Raw genomic sequence first — 18,159 nt, forward strand, 5'->3', positions numbered from 1 at the left:
TTCGTTAAAATAAATCTGCAAATGACTGCCTTCTGCTAAACTCTCAACTTTGCAGGTTTGCGTTTTTGGTTTTTTTAATAATGTAACTAAAACCAAAACAGTACAACCTTTCCATGTTCCATGTGTTTTTCTTGTATGCAGTAAGTCATATACTTACTCTGTTGTTAATTTGTCAGGATTTTCCATCCACACACAAATCAGAAAAAACTTATGAGTAAGGACCCTAATCATGAAATTAGGTCAAAAAAAAAACAAACTTGAAATGATAACATATTTTGGAGTGTAAAACCCTGATGATAACATATTTAATGGCTTTCCAGGTTTTTTATGGGGTTGGCATTTCTTTCAATCATCATTTCTAGACTCTACTATCATAGATGGACAATGAGAGAAAGGTGAGGTTATGAGTTAATACCATGGTTCTCCTAGTTGAAGTTCAGAGCTTTGGTGTGAGTGTTAGCTACATTGTGTAATAGAGTTTCTGTTAAGTACCATTCTAAAATAAGTTCTTATCTTTCTTTTATGCAGGGTTTTTGGGAAAACCACACAAAACTCATCACGGAGTATGGACCTGTTTGTGGGTAAGCTTAGCTGCTTTCTTTTCTGGCTCTTGCTGTTTGGGTTTGAGAGGAGAAAACACCAGGATTTTGATGTTCATCAAAACGTAGTGTGCAGTGTTTCGGTCTGGGGGACAGAGGTGGAAGTTGTTTGATTACATGCAGAAAGTAATCTTGGCTTATTTTAGTTCAGTACTTGGTGTTGGACTTAATTCTTCTCTTTCTAATTTTAATTATGCACATTAAGTTTAGGTTGTTTGGAACTTTACAAAGCTATCAGCCTTCAATATTCTCTTTTCATCTGCATGTTCTTTATACTTATGGTGAACAGTGGAAATAATAATTTATTGTCTTAAAAGAAACTCACATTTTTATGAAATAGTATGAATGTAGTTCAGCTGTTGCTATCTACATTTATGCAAAATTCCTAAACTTAAAATATAATGAAGTACAGATTAGAAATGAGGCATTTCTCTCTCTATAGCTCAGCTGTGCTATCTTAGCAGTTTATTAGGAGTAAAGAGGGTTTAAGCAGTATATCCCTTCATACAAGCCCTTCCACAATTTGTGAATGTCATTTCTGTTCCAAGAACTACTTTCCAATTGTCATAATTTTAAGTGGAAATGCAGTTATTTCATGGTAGCTTCTACTGTTGTTGTCAGTGTTTCTAGCGTAACTATTATTTCAATATGTAAGTATCAAGCAATATCAACAAAGTACAATGTCATTTTTTTTCGCCTGTGTTCTGCAAGGGGTTTAAGACAGTTGTAAGAGAGCATATATGAATGTGTGTGTGCATATTTGACCATAAATGTTATAAATATGCTTTGTATGCTCTTCCAGCAAAAAAGCTCTATCAGAAAGAAGTCGGGCTCAGCCATATGAAGCATTTGATGCTCCAGTCACAGCTGCCTTGTGGCATTCATGCTCAGCCCTAAGGACCAAGTGCCACAAGAAGCGATGGAAGTAATGAATTCCAAGGGTTAGGTACTTGTCTAAGAGGAAATAATACGGTATCTTTGCTGGCCAGGAATGGAGAAAGATATTCATTAACGCTGTGGCAATTTGTATGTTGTGTAACAAATGGAAAATGACTGAGGCTTATTATCTCCGTGACCTTTGGTGTGATGCCCTTAAATGACAATAATGTGAGAACACTGGCATTCATTCCTCAGTGTATTTCCCTCCTTATTAATATCATGCCTATTCTTTTCTAAGAGGAATTCGAGACAAGTTGCTATTTAGTCGTCTGTCTGCTCACTCGGCCAGGCAGAGGCTATGTCGTCAGAGAAAGAGATGTATAATTACAGTCTGTGAGTGGATAGACAGAAAGTTTCATTTTTCCAATCTACCCACAGCTGTTGGGGAATGAAACCTCTGTGAGACTTGCATGGGCTGCAAAGCTGGATGGTGGTGGTGGTGGGCAGCCAGGACAGTTCTGCCCCTTTGGGATCCTGTAGGTAGGAGGAGTGAGCAGAATGGGCGTAACTATATCCCATTTATTGCGTGCATGAAAAACTCAGTTTGTGAGGCATCTAGGAGGCTGACAGAGGGAAAAAATGCTGCTTTTTCATCTCTCCCAGGAAAACAAAGCTGTTCTTAAACATTGCTGTGCTCGGGGTAAGCTTTATTTGTAGTTGAAGGAGGACGTTTGAAAACCTGGTTTGTGAGCTGCTGTTCAATAGGTGTTGGGGGGTATTTATCACAGTCCTGTCAACTAAAGAAATTCTTTCTCCTTCCCTATATGTTTTCTGTGTTCAACTAAAGAAATTCTTTCTCCTTCCCTATATGTTTTCTGTGTTCAACTAAAGAAATTCTTTCTCCTTCCCTATATGTTTTCTGTGTGATTCTTTCTGTGGTTCTTTGAAATAGGCACTAAATGGTAGGTGTGTTTACATGTATGGTCCCAGCAAAGTATTGGATCTGGCAGTTGGAAGAAGATGTGGCATTTTGCTTTTTCCAGATTGAAAACTGCTTTCCAATAAGCATAAAGAGCAATGATCTTTATTTCTACAGTGGTGAAGTGAGTTGAATACAAATCTTTGGAAGTGAAGCCTTTTTTTCATTCTAAGGTCACTTGAATAGTCTGAATGATACCATCACAACTGTTTTCTTTTGTGTGTGAATTGGTTTCCTTGACAACAGGATGTCAAATCAACTTTTCAGCTTTAATCAAGTCAAAACAATATATCCCTTCCATTCCAAAAGGCCTCAAGTCGTAGAGAATTATTTCAAGTAAGGCTTTTGTAGGTCACAAAAGCATTTTTTTTCTTCACTCCCGTGTGCAGATCCAAAGGAGAGGTGATGATATTATTCTTTCATAGAGAGAGACAATGCAAATAGTCTTCAGTTGTGAGTGTGTGCTGTGAAAACTGTCTGTTTTCATACAGGCATGGCCCAAGATGGAGGCCAAGGCAGAAACAATCAGCTCTGGTTTGGTGCAAAAGCAGAATTGGAACATTTCTGTTTAACAGGGGAATCCAAGCCACCGACGTGACTTTTGAAGAGATCCTGCAACAGGGTGGTAAGAGTTTTGCAGGAAAGTAGTCCTGGTTTCTGTGGAAATTAGTGATTTGCATCACTTATTTCTTGGGTGAACTTTGATGTTTTGATACTTTACTTTCGCGCCCACCATATCCAATAGTTCCATTTCAATTGTAGGTTATGGCTACTGATCAGAAATAGGTGGTAAGAGCAGACAGAGAAACAAAGAGCTTCTGGGCTGAAGAGGAGCCTGGTGAGGGGTCTGGAGCACAAGTCTTCTGAGGAGCGGCTGAGGGAACTGGGGTTGTTCAGTCTGGAGAAGAGGAGGCTGAGGGGAGACCTTATCACTCTCTACAACTACCTGAAAGGGGGTTGTGGTGACGAGGGTGTTGGTCTCTTCTCCAAGCTAGTGATAGGACAAGAGGAAATGGTCTCAAGTTGTGCCAGGGGAGGTTTAGATTGGATATTAGGAAAAATTTCTTCACCAAGAGAGCGGTCAAGCATTGGAACAGGCTGCCTAGGGAGGCGATGGAGTCACCATCACTGGAAGTATTCAAAAAATGTGTGGATGTGGCACTTCGGGACATGGTTTAGGGGGCATGGTGGTGTTGGGTTAATGGTTGGACTTGATGATCTTGAAGGTCCTTTCCAACCTTAGTGATTCTGTGAAATAAAGGGGGAGAGTATAATTTATGGAATCAGAAAAGTAACTGCTATAACATAAGCAGAGCTGTAGAGGCAGTGAGTTAATTTTACTTTATATACACACTTCATATGCATTTGACTATTCTACTGCGATTGCATCATTATGAATTTACAGCACTGTAAGCATGTATGGCTGATTTGGAGTTGGAGAATAGTGCCAAAGTAAGTAATTCTTGGCCCAACAACAGTCTACCAGTGAAGGAACAGAAAATACAATACAGCCCCAAGCAGGCAGGTGGTTGCCTCTGAGCTGAATGAACCTTTTCTGCCTTTGACTGTAGCAATGCATTTGGATGTGGGGAAGAGTGTAAGAGTTCATAACATAGACCTTGCTGTGTATAATGAAAGAGTAAGAACAGAAGATTAAAATTCAGTGCAATTTTTAGGGTGATGCTCTTTCTTCATGTCCTTTTGCATCTGAAACAGCTTGCAGCAGGTCAAACCCTGTTCTTACTCTCCCTTCACTTGAACTCTCAACCTGCTGTGAAAAGTCTGAACAGCTTTGTAGTAGAATAAGTGCTAGAGTACAGGAACAAAGTAAGGCAGGGATGAAGAGATGTGTCTAGGAGTAGCAAGAAGATGGAGTTTGGATTAAACCACCTCTAGAAAGCAGAAACCAATCAGGGTGTTTGAGCTCAGGGTTGTCAGGCTGTGAGCTGGCAAAGGGAGGCAACGAGCTCAAAATCTCCGTTTTCTTATGGGGAGAGGAACTAATGAGAACACTTCTGACAAGATCCAGTTGTAAATCATTCTCAGTCCCTAACAAAACCACCAGCAGCAAACTGCATCTACCCATCCTGAGCCTCTGCTGGGCTCCAGCATGAGCATACCAGGATCAGCAGAGTACCACAGAAAGCATGTCAAGGTGCAGGCACTCCTGAAGCACCTTGTGAAAGCACAGATGTGGCTGGAGCTCCATTTCCATATAAAGCGTATCTTGGTTTGCAGTGGGTTACTTCAGCATGTTTTTAAGTAACGCACAGAAAGCCACTTAAAATAGGACAGGCCATTTTTCTTAAGGTGTCTATGGGAACACTCAATGTCTGATCTGTGGGTTCTGGCTTGTGTGTTGTGGGTTGTTGTTTTTTTTTTTTTCCTTAAAGACTTCCTAATATTCCTTAAATGATTTCCTAATAAGTCATTATTGGAACCAAGATCAAGCCTGGTCACTTAAATGATTGGGTGGTTTAAAGGATTAGGATAGATCATGGAGACATGATCTAACTTTCACTAACTTGAAATCTGTCCAGGGGTGAGTTGTGATTGTAAACTATGCCAGCAGCTGACAGCTTTTTGAGAAGTCTATGCAGTCAGAGTTGGTTCTGTCTTAACTCTTGACTTCTCCTCTCCCCAAAAAAAGTTGCTGCAGATGGCACTAGTTCGCGTTTCTGCGGGTGAGTCCATAATCAAACAGTTGTGGACAAGAAACAGGCTTTTCTCGCTGCTGCTCTTGGCCTCAGCATCAGGGCTGAGGCACACTGGGCTAGTCACTGTGGAGGTCTGGGGCCTTCCCTTTTTGTGGAGAGGAGAGGGGCATATGTTTCTGGGATTTGGGCATCTGGAACTTTTCTCAAAGCCTTATCCTTCCTTCTGCCCTCCTCAAACGTGTCGGAGCAAACCAAAGTTGGATAGGGGCAGGATCTCCTCCTGCAGGCAACAGCTGATGTCTTCATCATGCAGTTAATTTACCTGAAGAAATTGCGTCCTTTTTTGCCATTTTAGCATCACAAACCTTTTTTTTTAACCTCTCTGTTTCTAACCTTATTCTGCTTTATGTGGAAAGAGTAATCCCAGGACAAGTATTCCCATCTTTGTCTCTGAAGGCTCATGTAAAGAAATAATTTAGTTTTATGAAACAATCTTATCCTATTTGACTTCCTCTTTTGCACTGCGAATCTAATGGACTTACTACCTCTCCTGTGGTCCTTCCTTTATTTTGATATTTTAAACAATTTACTTTCATATTTCAGCTAGAGAAAAATCATACCTGGGCAAGGATAAGGGGGAGGAAAATAAAACAGGCTTCCTATTCCTGATCTATAGCTCTTCATAATTGCTGTTTCACATTTAACCTGATAAAGATTTTTTGGTAGCCTCACTTGCCTGGATTTTTGTTTTCCTAAAGAGCGATATACTTTTTTGGCCAGAGTCAAGTATTACATATTCCACTAAGATTTTATTTTTCTCACTGTGTTTCCTCATTTATGTGTTGTGATAAGGTTCTTTGACTCTGTAGGATTGTTGATCAGCCTCAGAATTGCTATTATGAATTAGAGTTATCTCTTTTTCTTTTAAATACTTGCAAACTGTGGATACAGTACAGCAGAACCCTTAAACATGTGCCTAACTTTAAGCATGTTGAGTAATCCCATTAAAGTCAATGGTATTACTCAACATGCTTCAAGTTATGCAGAAGTTTATCTACCTTGCTGAATCAGGACCATAAAAGAAACAATTGCATTTGTGCCTGAAAAATATTTTTACTGCTATTGATACACATAAACACCTAGGTTTATCGTAGCTGAAAGAAGTTAATGGGGAGAAAAAAATTTCTTTCCCCTCCCCACCCTCTCTTTTGACAGCACTTTGCATGTAGACAATTTTATTGCTCCTCTGTGTAACGTGCTAGCTGTTTTCTCTGAAATAGAAACGATTATCTCAAAAATTGACTGAACAATAGGAGAATCTTAACATTCTTAAATTAAACTTTCAGACCTCTTATTTTTTTTTAATTAACGCTTTAAGAATTTGTTAATAGTAATCTGTTCTTTTGAAGTTGTCTTCTAAAAAAGAACCCAAACCCAACAATATTCCTGACAGAAATGTAGTGTCACGGTATGTTTCTACATCTCCATCTGACTCCCCACAACTTAACCATAATTAGGTATTGGTTATAGTTAGTTCCAATGGTTAAATGAAGCTGCTGGAACAAGCCCTGTGAGTTACGTATGGGTATATCATCACCAGTTTCTCATCTTCTCTCTAGGGCTAATTTGTCTTAAAAAAATAGCCTTTTATGCGACTGATGCCTAAAGAATTACCCAAAAGGTGGTGTACCACACTGTTTTGAGAATTGGAGCCTAGTGTTATTGTTACAGTCGTAATCGGTTTTGTGGGCTGTCTGATCATTATGGAGTATTTTACGTTCTGCTTACGGAGACCTGTGGGATGCAGTTTGTAGGCAGAATTTATGGTAAATTAGTTGACTAGTTTAATTCTGGCGTGTTTCAAATGTACTTAGGTCTCTGGAACATTGCAAATTGATGCTTAGTGTACTAGTAACGTTAAAGGTATTCATTAATGAGGTCTTCTTAGCCGTGGACAAATCTTATGGGTGGACTTTGACCTCCCGTGAGAACCATGCAACTTGAGCTTGTCTACTTTGTGATGGCTGTTGATTTGTTACTGTAGCCTCTTGCTGTCCTGATCAGGTCCAGGGACACTTACGTTCTAGGTATTCACAGACAGAGACTCAAAGGCTTGCTGAAATGTCACAGTCCTAGCCCTCAGAGCAGGCAAAGCCATTTGAATGGAAATGTTTGCTGCAAGTGGTAAACTCGTCTGCGTGCAAAGCTCTCTGTCTCTTCTCTGAGACTCCAGACATTGCCCTGGGGTGGCTGAGCTGCAAGCATGTGCTCACTGCTGTGTGTTTTCCAAGTTTCTTTCCTCCATCCATGACTCTACTGCAGCTGTTCAAGCCAACCTAAGTCAAAGACCTGATGTAATCTTTTACACCTCTGGAAAGAGCGTGTGAAATCCAACCAAATGAGACAGACATTTTACATGCTCTTGGCAAGGCAGCAAAGGACAATGCCTGTCACCTGCACCATGTTCCTGATGCTCATTTCTGTACTCAACGGTGTGTGCAAACTGCTGTGGTCGTAGCTTCAGCGAATTAATGTTTGCATAGGGGGAAATCCCCTGGTTGGCTCCACTGAGACGGCCGGACACAGAAAAGCTCTGTGAGATTGTCCAGAACTGTGTCAGCTCCTAAGATTGATGAGAGAAGCAGAGAGCAGGCCCTTGTACCATATCGTAGCATTTGAGGAACCTGATTAAATCTTGGTCTGCTGCTGCTCCTGCAAAGCTTTTCTTCAGCTTTGGCTCGGAGGAGGTTTCACCTCCATTTGCTCCCAGGGAGGTGTTTCTTCATTCCCCTGTTTCCTTGCACGCTGGTAAAATGGCATTTAGTTGTTAAAGCATAGTCCTTGTGAGCTCCAGGTTAAAATTATCTGAAAACGGAAGTTTCTTTTGAAAACATGCTGCCTGAGGAGCTTTTTACACCTAATATACAGCATGGGTCATCTATGATCTGTACTGCCTGCTTCTTAGCTAATTAATGCTTAAAATAATCATTTTAAAGGGCTTGGGATGGTACTGCTAAACAGATTGCCTCTTCTTATCATGTAACACCGCCATGATCAGCACCTGCATACCAGACTGTGTCATCCTAATTCAAGGCAGGGGGAGGAAACATTCTGAGTGAACTCCACAGTTATAAAAACTAGTTTCCTAGATTTAATTTCACCTTGAGCTACCCTCTTCACCGTTTACCAGAGCCTGCATTTGTTAATCTTCTATATAGGCTGAAAAGTCCACCTTGTAATTTTTTCCCCTTTTCAGCCTTTGGGAAGAAGCAGGCTGAGGGCTTTTAAAAGACTGAAAAATCTAAGGCATTATTTTAGTATACCAATCCTACGAGAAAGTACGGGAAAACAGCAGTATTGTAGATTTTGCTGTGCATGTTAAATGCTGTCATTAGAATTTCCTACAGCACCCAGAAGTACTGGTGCAACTTGTAGTGGATATGTACTATATGTTACGTTCAGTAGCTATTAATGGTCTCGGGCTTCACCCGCTATGTATCTGATTATGAACTGGTGTTCCCAGTGCCATGCATGGTAATTTTTAAATGAAGTTCCTGAATCATTTCCCCCAGCCACTCTGCACAGAGGGAGGAAAATGCATCATCCCTCCCAATGTACGTGTGTGTCCCTCCCCTTTCTCGGCACCCTTTGAAGCAGATCAACTTTAAACCAATTCTGCAACTCGGGACCTCCTCCTGACCTCCTTGGTCGCCCAATACTTCACAGGAGAGTCAGGTTACTGCCTCTCCAGGTGACCCTCTACTGCCAGTTTTACCCTTCATTGTGGCAGCCCAAAGGAAATGGCCTCAAGTTGCGCCAGGGGAGGTTTAAACTAGATACTAGGAAAAATTTCTTTACTGAGAGAGTGGTCAAGCATTGGAACAGGCTGCCCAGGGAGGTGGTGGAGTCACCATCACTGGAAGTATTCAAAAAATGTGTAGATGTGGCACTTCAAGATGTGGTTTAGTGGGCATGGTGGTATTGGGTTGATGGTTGGACTTGATGATCTTGAAGGTTTTTTCCAACCTTAATGATTCTGTGAAAGGTCTTTTCCAACCTTAATGATTCTGTGAAAAGCAGCTTGTGACTGCTTTCTTGGGTGCCATAAGAAGCATTCAAGCAAAAGGGATTTCCCTTCCTTACATGTCCCCCACTGGTGGCTGGAGAAGGAGGGTGTAGAGAAGAAACTGCAAATCAGCAGTCTGTTGCCATTCCCCATTCTCTGAAAGCCCCAGCACAGGCTGGAGAATCCATGGCTCTGTCTCCTCCTCATGTCCACCTGCTAGGAGCTCCAGGATGCAGATGCTGGTTTGACCCTCTCTCCCCATGCTGGGGAGACAAGACCACTGGGCCTCTTACCCTTAGGACACCAAAGCGTTGCACAGGAATGCATTGGGGGTGTCTCTTATTTAGTTTCTTAGAAATAGTCACGTTTTCCTTTTTGAGGATGACCACACTTTGACAGGTTTCTACGGAGGCTCTTCCCATCAATTGCTGCCTGTTGTCCTTTGATGGTGCCACCACGTCGTTGTCTCTGGGGTTTGTTCTGTTTTTTCCTTTTTACATTGACAACCTTGCCTTGTGGGCTTTGTATTCATGCTCTTGCTGTAATTTTTCCCCCTAAATATTTTCTCTGTCTTTGTTTTCTTTCTCTTACTTCTCTCCATCCTCTTTAGTCCTATGCTATCTTTCTATCGTGCTCTAATTTTTATTCTTCCCTGTTTTTCTTATCCATGTTGAGCTGAAAATGGTAACATGACCTGACAATTTTTACGTCATTCCAAGGTTTTTATTTACTTCCATAAATCTCTTCATTACTTTTTTATTGTTTTGTCATATATAGGTTTTAGTTTTTCCTCTACCTTATTAGCCTGGGGATCAATTTTAGTCTGCTATGTTTTATTAGTAGTAAGAGGAACAAAATATCTTCTTTTTCTTTGTTGGTTTGGCACCATCTTCAAATTACCCCTTTTCTCTGTTCAACTACCTCTCTTCTTTCCCTGGAGAGTCTGCTTTATGTCAGGCCTTCTGCTGGTAGTGAACTGGGTATGATTTCATCAGGCAATAGAGGCAAAAGTATACCCCATTGCAGAGGAAGAAGTTGTTTTCAGCTGTTGTTCTATTTATTTTTTTTCTAGCTTGGGGAGCATGGAATGAGCTGAGCCACCGTTACCCTGGGGATTGTGAATCTTTCTTTCCTTCCATTAAATTTGGTGGCTAAACCTGAAGGCTTGTCTTGAAGGAGGATTTATTTTAGTCATACTGATAAAATTGTGGTATAATTAAACAGCTACAGTAATGTCAAAAAACCTCCCATGCACAGACACAGCAGTTCTGGAATGACAGAAAATACATCAGGGAAAAAACTGACCATCTCCCCCAGCAATTATGTATCTATAGGGGTGTGCTCTATACAAATTTTTTTAGTCTAACTTTATTAAGGTTCAAATCGTGTCTTGTCCCAGAATCTCCTCTACCCTCCATGTAAACAAGCCTGAAAATAGCGGTCTGGACCTTCAAGCTGTTGTTTACTTCAGTGTAGCTCCGTTAAAGGCGTAAAACCATGACTATTTGAGGATCTTGACCCAATGTTTTTAGGTGTCTCTCATGTTATATAACTTTGATTTTTGGATGATGGTGCCTGTTGAATAAAATTAGGTTTTGTACAGCAATTTTTAAGATGCATCCAGACGTCTTAAAGCAGTTTACAGAAAAAGGAGTGAGTTGGGAGCAATGTTCTGACTTTGTAAGGGCTAGCAGTAGACATTTTCTCACGCAGCAATAATCCAAGCTTTTCTGTCAATGTTGGAATCTATTTTATTGAAAAAGGATCTTGGCAAGGACACTGGGAATTGCCGGAGAGTCTTTCAAAGTGAGATTATGAGACGATCCTGGTTCTTTGGGACCTTTTATCACATGGAACATCTTATGAAATACTCCGTGTGAAAGGCCAAAGTAAAATGTTATCAAAGCAGCCTAGCAATTTTATATGTCCACTGGCTGTCCATTCGGCCCTGTAGGAAATAAGTCATGCATGGGGCAGGAGAAAGAGAAAGTAGGTCTACAAGTGCAGCACACAGGCAAATGTTAAAACAGGTCAGATGGTAATGTAATGTCACATGGAAAGGCATTAGCTGTTAAATATTATTTTCTATTAAAATAATTTAAATTCTGATTTTTGAGGCAGAGATGTATTGCAAAATGGGAGGATTAATACTTGAAATACCTAAACTTATTCTTACTACAGACCCAACTTTTCTCCCATGTCAGTGACATTTTATTTGCTTTTGCCCAATAACTAATGCAATTGGATTTTCATCAATAGTGAAGAACAGAGCAAAGCTTGTGAAACTACCATAATTTTCCACATGTTCATTTCCTTAGAAAAATATTTAAACAAACACACAGTTTGTAAGCCTTCAAGTAGACCCTGATACCCCGTTGATACACCGCTGTGTTTATACATACTCGCAGGACTGCTTGAGGTGTTGCGTTCAGCACATTTCCCCATCCCGTGCCTCTTTTCAGCTTGCCATTTTGAATATTTGATTTCTGCAGGAAGCTGTTTATGTGATTTGCTCCGGCGGGCACCCCCAAAATCCACAAGCAGGCAGGAGTCGGAGCAGCGGATTACGTGAGGCCGGAGGACAGGCGGGTGCTGCTGGCAGCCCCAAGACTGCCATGCGGACAGTATTTAACTGTAAGGTCTCTGCTGGATTAAAAGGGCTCCGGGTGAGGAGAGCATGATCAATAGCTACGAATATTGAAAGTGGTGCCTTCTCTTGCTATCCTACCTTTTCCCCCTTCCTCCTTTGCCTACAGGACACGAAGCATCTGAATCCCCCAGATGATTGCTCACGCATTTACATTTTCATGTGCTTGGTTTATAGCGAGATTGTTCCAGCTTTTGGGAGGGGCAGCTGTCGAGGACGTACAGGCGCTGCCGTTGTGTTTTATTGTTCCAGTCCATTTTTCCCTCTGAATGCAGGTGGGAGTTTTTCAGTGGGTTGGTTTTGTGGTTTTGCTTTCTCTTTCTTCTAAGCATTTATAACTCTTTTATTGTCAGTCTTCAATCATTTTTGATGGATCAATATATTTGCTTCAGTGATGGTTCATCCTACAGTTGTGCTTGGGTTTTTTTGTTGTTTTTTTTTTTTCTTTGTTTATAGCGGTTATGAATAGATTCAGGGGGTTGTATCTCTGCTATACCTCTCTTGTTGCGTGAGGATTACGTGATTATTATTATTATTACTATTATACGTGGTTATGCCTGGTCTTGCCCCAATACCTGTATGTTTAAAAGGACCATGAAGTGTTTACATTGGTCTGCCTTCAAACCTACTTGTTTCCCCTTTCTTTCTGGTAGACTTTGAGCAACTAAAAATGCAATTTTTGGTTCAGGAATGTTCTCCTCAGAAATCCTAAGCGTGACTGCTGGTGTTTCATGTACGCTCAATCGTTTGGAGGGAAGGGCTCCCGGAAATCGCCCCAGCAGACTCCGGAGATTGAGAGGGTTTGGGGTGTAACACAGCAAAGCAGCGTTGGGCGATAACATTTACTCAGATGACTCAGGTCCACGGGAGCCCTGAGGTCTTTAGCCAAGCAGCTGTGGCAGAGCCAAAGAGGAAAGATTCTTGACTCCACATCTCACTCGTGTCCCCAGGCAGCCAGATGCAGGCCCAGGACAGCTCTTTAATGCAGCTGTGACGAGAGCTCAAACGCGTGCAATGTGCACGTGGGAACCAGGTGACGGCATCGGTGCGGTACGCTGCACCCTGGCTGGCGTCAGGAGGAGGAGGTGGGTGAACAGGACCTGCTGCTCCGTGGTGAAAGGGTACATCCATGGAAGAGGAGAGGGCTAAATGTGCTCTTCCATCCTCAGGGGTTTGGGTTGTTTCAGGATACGGTGACATGTATGCCATTTGCCATACAGTCGCCGCCTTCTTCCACCCAAAAAAGGGAGAAGCAAAAGAAGTCATGTTACAACTGATAATATGTGCAATGTGGTAAATGAAAAATAGGTCAACTAGGCAGTGCTCTTGCTAATATTACTGTTGGAAACACGAGCTGTGACTTATGACTGTGCGTTAAATATTGCGAAAAATCCCTGAACGTGCATGGATTTCAGTGAGGTTTAATAATTTAAACCAGGTGAGCATGTCAGCTGTGTGTAGGGTATTATCTCCATAGTTGCCCTACCAGAGCTGTATACATCCTGTTTTTCAGTATGTCCACTTTTAGGCTGAAATAATTTGCCATGTTATGAAAGTCGTGACTCAACTACTTCTCAGCAGCGTGTTGTCCATTTGTAACAGCAGATTTTCCTGGAAGTCATTACTTTGGAGTGCCATTGTCAGCTGTACACATCAGCTCCTGCTCCTCTTGCCCTTTGTGGTGCAGATTTGCCCGTTGTTGTTAGCGAGGATGTTATCACTGGTACACAAGCTATCAGGTTTTTCCATTCTTTTCTTTCTTTTCTATCTCTGTTGAATTGCAGTTTCCTTTGTCTTCTGTGTGGTGCACTGAAAGAGGTTAGGAAATTTATCATGGTTATTTTTAATGGGGTTTTAAAGTCCGGCACGACACAGATTGAATTGATTCAGGAAAATTTCCTGGAGCTGCAGCGTTTTTTATTATTAAAAATATTTTTATCATTGCAATTTTTCTGTAAGAAAATACATCTATTTTTTTCCTTCTAGTCCTATAACAAAGCCCTGCTTTCTAATGTTTCCACATGGTCAGATATTAGCCATTTCCCTAGATAATTTAGTTTGGTCATGTGTACGGCTAGCATTTTTATTGTAAAGAATTCTGCTAGTGGTTTCATGATAAATACATAAAGTGTTGGGAAATGACTTTTATTAGGCTTAGTGTGCATTTAATAATGCATTAACAAAATTAAATTATATGTGTGTAGATCTTAAACATGTATAGAAAAAGTACATGCTACCATAGTTTATGCAAGGATTTTATAAGATGAATCTTTCCTGTGTGCATTTTTTATGCCGTAGCATAAAAAAGTACATTCCTAGGAGCTCAGTAGGTGGTTACTATCCTTTTCTTCTTTGTTTCAACGTTTTTTTTTTTGTTGTTTTTTTTTAAGGCAGATCGGGAAAGAAAAGTGAGTCCCAGTGACTGTCCCCCTCGTGGCCAGTCTGGCAAACCTTTACTTGCCTGAGTAAGGCTGCCCAGTGTTGGCTGGGATCTGCGTCTTTATTGCACGCAAACCAGATGGATGGGTTGCCCATTGCTCCTCACTTATGCAACCCTGCTTTCATGTGCTTATACTTCAGATATCTTCAGACTGGTAGCCATGAACAAGTCAAAATGTCTTGTTTCTTATTCAACAAAATGGTGTATGCATGTGTAGTGATACAAAACTCGGTTTGGCTTACTCGTTTCATCACGTTATGTTTATGGTGCAAATAATCAGTATATTGAGTCTTAGCTATTATTGAGGAATTAAAATATTCTAATATTAAGACAGTATTATTTCAGAAACGCATGCATCTGCATTAACAGAAGCAAAGCAAAGGAATAAAAAGGGGTGGTGTAACTCTCACCGATTTAAGATCGAAATGCCATTAAGTAGACTGAAAGAAAATTATGTATATGTTCACTTCAAACACACACAAAAATAAAATACTGTATTGTCCACCACGGCTGGTTGTATTTACAGGAGACAGAGGAGCTGTCTTGCCTACAAAGAAATAAAAAATAAAGTACAGAATTAAACCAAACAGGAAGACCCTACTGCTTTTGAATGCCTCAGTTCTGAATGCCTATTTTGAGGATATATGTGAGGACATGGCTTTTCAGCAGATAGAGATACTTAGTGTTTTCTGAATGCCTTTTCTTTCCTTCAGGGCTAAAATGGCTAACCAAAACTGGAGATGTGAAAAACTCTAGTCACACTTGAGTCCTGGCCGTGACAAGTAAAGTATATATGAGATGAAGGTTGCAGAAATGCAGACTTATGGATGGCTTTGTACCATGATGTCAGGTCTCAGGGAGGAAAACTAATACACACCTCAATTTCATCATGGTCAGAAATGCTTTATGAGAGGCAGAAGTCCAATTGTCACAGGTTTTGTTTTAGTCAGAGTGTGTTTTGCTTATATGGAGTTTAGTGATGGGTGTATAACTAGCAACTTTATTACACTTGTGGTTTTATTATAGTCAACCTGTTTTATAGCTTGCTGTATCTTGCGATGTTGTAGTATCACAAGTCATATTTAAGTCCTTTGACCTCCTTCCTGTTTCATTTTCTCCATATGGTCACGCATATGCTTTCCCCTTTTTGTCCCCTGTCCCTCAATTTTCCTCGGAGCCTGCACCACGACACGCGCACGCCCTCCTGCTTTTGGGGACACCGAGGATCCTCCCTGGCTTCATGGCCGCCCCTTCGGATGGGTCCCTGCTGCTTTGCTAGAAAGCAGCCCGGTGCTGCATGCCCCTCTTCTACCTCTTCTCTCAGCCACGTTATTTGATGCAGCATCACAGTCACACCCCTCATCTTCTTCAAGTGCACTGCTCTGTCTCCATTTATCTTGCACGAAATGGCTGTAGCCCTGCCAGGGTAATACTGCCTGTTGTTTCCCAGAAATTGCTTACCTGTCTGTCAAGGGAAGCTGCTTAGAGCTCCTGACTAGAAATCAGGGTAAGCACTCCGCAGATGCCTCTCCCTCCCTCCCTTCCGTGCGTGGAAAAAGAAGATGGCGAAAAGGCTGCCCTTTTTTAGCCCGAGTAACATTGTCTGCTTATCCTCAGCCATCTTGTATCCTTATTTTTTTTTCACTGCACTGATAAAAATAGGTAGCACTGTTGAATACAAATAATAGACTCACACAAATCCATACAAATGAACACTGTGTAGATGGTAGCAAGTAGAGTCTGGAGACAGAGAAAGTTTGCGATCTCCCAGAGGTAGCCTTCTCTAGAAATAGTGATCCAGTGTTCTGGAAATAGTAACGTGATGGTTTTTTCTCTCAGGGTATGGCAAAGAAGTACTTTGGTAATGAATTAGGTGCAAAGAGCCTGAGAGGAGACTGCTTCTCACTGCATCTTGCAAACCCACAGAAAGGCCAGGCACAGAAATATGCTGAAACCCACAGGAAACGTCTGCTGCACCATCACATGAGGTCAGTCAGGCATACCCCGCTTTAACGAGTGCAGACAAAACAAGCTTTGGTGAAAATGTCACAGTCTAAACACGGGTAACAAAACACAGACTAATACAGTTCAGGCTTGGTGGGAAATGCCATGGGAAAAGATTTAGAAACCTTCTTCTGGCAATCTTGCTGAGGTGAAGAGCTGTAAGCACTTTCAGCATCACCCAGCAGCAAGAGCACCAGACATCGGGGCGGGAGGAGGGACTGGATTCTTATTAATATCACAGTATTTCTCATTTCCAGTAGCATCCTATAAGAACAGTTACCCTATTTACAGCTTTCATTTCACACTAATGAAGTGCAATACTGATGTCGCTAATCAGCACCAGCGGTATGACGCAAGCACGCGGAGCGGCGGCGGTGGCAATCATCTTAGTCCGGTTGTCGGGATAAAAATAACCCGCGGCAGCTCCCCAGCCGCAGAGGAGCGCAGCCCGGGACCCCGCAGGCCCGTGCTGCGCTGGTGCCCGGCATCTCCCGCAGCCCACCTGGAGTGAGAAAAGAAATGATTCCATTATCCCTCTCCACCCCCTTTGCTGCTTCTCTTCCCAACCCCTGAAGGTGGGCATGAGTTTCCGTACTTGCGCTGGGATCTGGACCCAGACTTCCCCAGGAAACCAAATGGACATAGATTACCAAATATGCTTGTGTAATTCAGAGGTGGGGTTTTTTCCCCTCTTCGTGGTGCTTTGTGAGCTTAATTTAATCCCTGTCATTCCTTATATGTGAGTAAATGTCATCTACTTAATTTCATGAATGAATTAACACAGCCATGCAGAGTCTGCATCTCCCGTGCCGCTCGCTTGGAAGGGGGGAAGGGATTAGTAAATGTGTGCGACACCCTCAAGTTGCTAAACCCCAGCCGGGATTGGAGATGCCCAGAAATAGATCTCGTTTGCACCCTGGTGTAAGGTACTTGAAAGACTCTACTGGCTCCGTACCTTGTAACGGCCCCGATCGGCCCTCCTTCTCCTTGTTGTCAACCCTAAATATATTACTTTCATCCCACGAGTCTCTTACTGCACCTGACAAGGGGGGAGCTCCTTTAAAAATAGCTGTGCTTTTAGTGGTGGGGAGAATATAAATAATCCCGGAATTTTCTTCCTTTTTTGATACTTCCTTATGCATGTCAGAACGCAGAGGTCTTTTGGCAAGGTGCAAGTTTGAGATAGCGCAGAGGTTCTTGGTATGTAGGAGATAGCGTTTTTAATCCCGGCTACGTGGACAAAGAGGTGGGTGCGTAGCAATAGAGAACGGCGCAGAAAGCGTGCGCCAGCGTCTGGGCATCTTGTTACGTGATATTTTTAATACAGCCTGGAATTAAATTAATAGTTCTATGCGCTTATTTTAAAGCTTTCACGACACAAAAAGAAGCGTGGCTCATCGAAAAAGGAAATGAGGAGCAATTTATTCCTAAATAGAAATCGCTGTGGCCACGTCGTCTTTTTCACGAATTTACACAACGGGTTGGATTAGCCTCCGGCTGGGGCATGTGTGTGTGTTGGCAGAGCTGTGCTTTGAAACTTTTCTCTCTGCCTGAGACTGCTTGGTGCTACTGGGGCTTCATTTTCATGTGCAGTAAGGTCACCTGTTTCTAGGGTGGTGTTTTAGGGGTTTTTTTTGTTGTTGTTTTTGGTTTTTTTTTCCTGAAGGGGTAACATGCATTTCTTAGTTCTCTAATCTGGAGATACTCAGCTTGTCAGTGCTTTATAAAAATAGTCCAGGAGGGCACCCTGCCAGCTAGAGTCACAGCCCGGGATGCAGGAGAAGTGGCACAGGGGTTAGCTCCCGACTTTCCGGCAGAAGAAAGCTGGCGTGGGATTTCCAGGTATGCACGGCAGCTGAGGAGCTCTGTTCTCACAGGGTTTCAGCAG

The 18,159-nt window shown here is 42.0% G+C and overlaps 1 protein-coding gene across 1 annotated transcript in view; it reads left to right on the forward strand.

Moving 5' to 3' along the window:
* Positions 1-528: 528 nt before the first annotated feature.
* TBXAS1 (thromboxane A synthase 1 (platelet)) overlaps positions 529-18,159 on the forward strand; it is a gene marked incomplete at its 5' end in the record, with an annotated part of 149,848 nt that continues 132,217 nt past the window's right edge. The window contains one exon of the mRNA XM_010288551.1: positions 529-581. Within this exon, the coding sequence (XP_010286853.1) occupies positions 529-581 (53 nt within the window). The remainder of the gene's footprint in view (positions 582-18,159) is intronic.

This window comes from Phaethon lepturus, unplaced genomic scaffold (assembly GCF_000687285.1).
Source record: "Phaethon lepturus isolate BGI_N335 unplaced genomic scaffold, ASM68728v1 scaffold9576, whole genome shotgun sequence".
NCBI lineage: Eukaryota > Metazoa > Chordata > Aves > Phaethontiformes > Phaethontidae > Phaethon > Phaethon lepturus.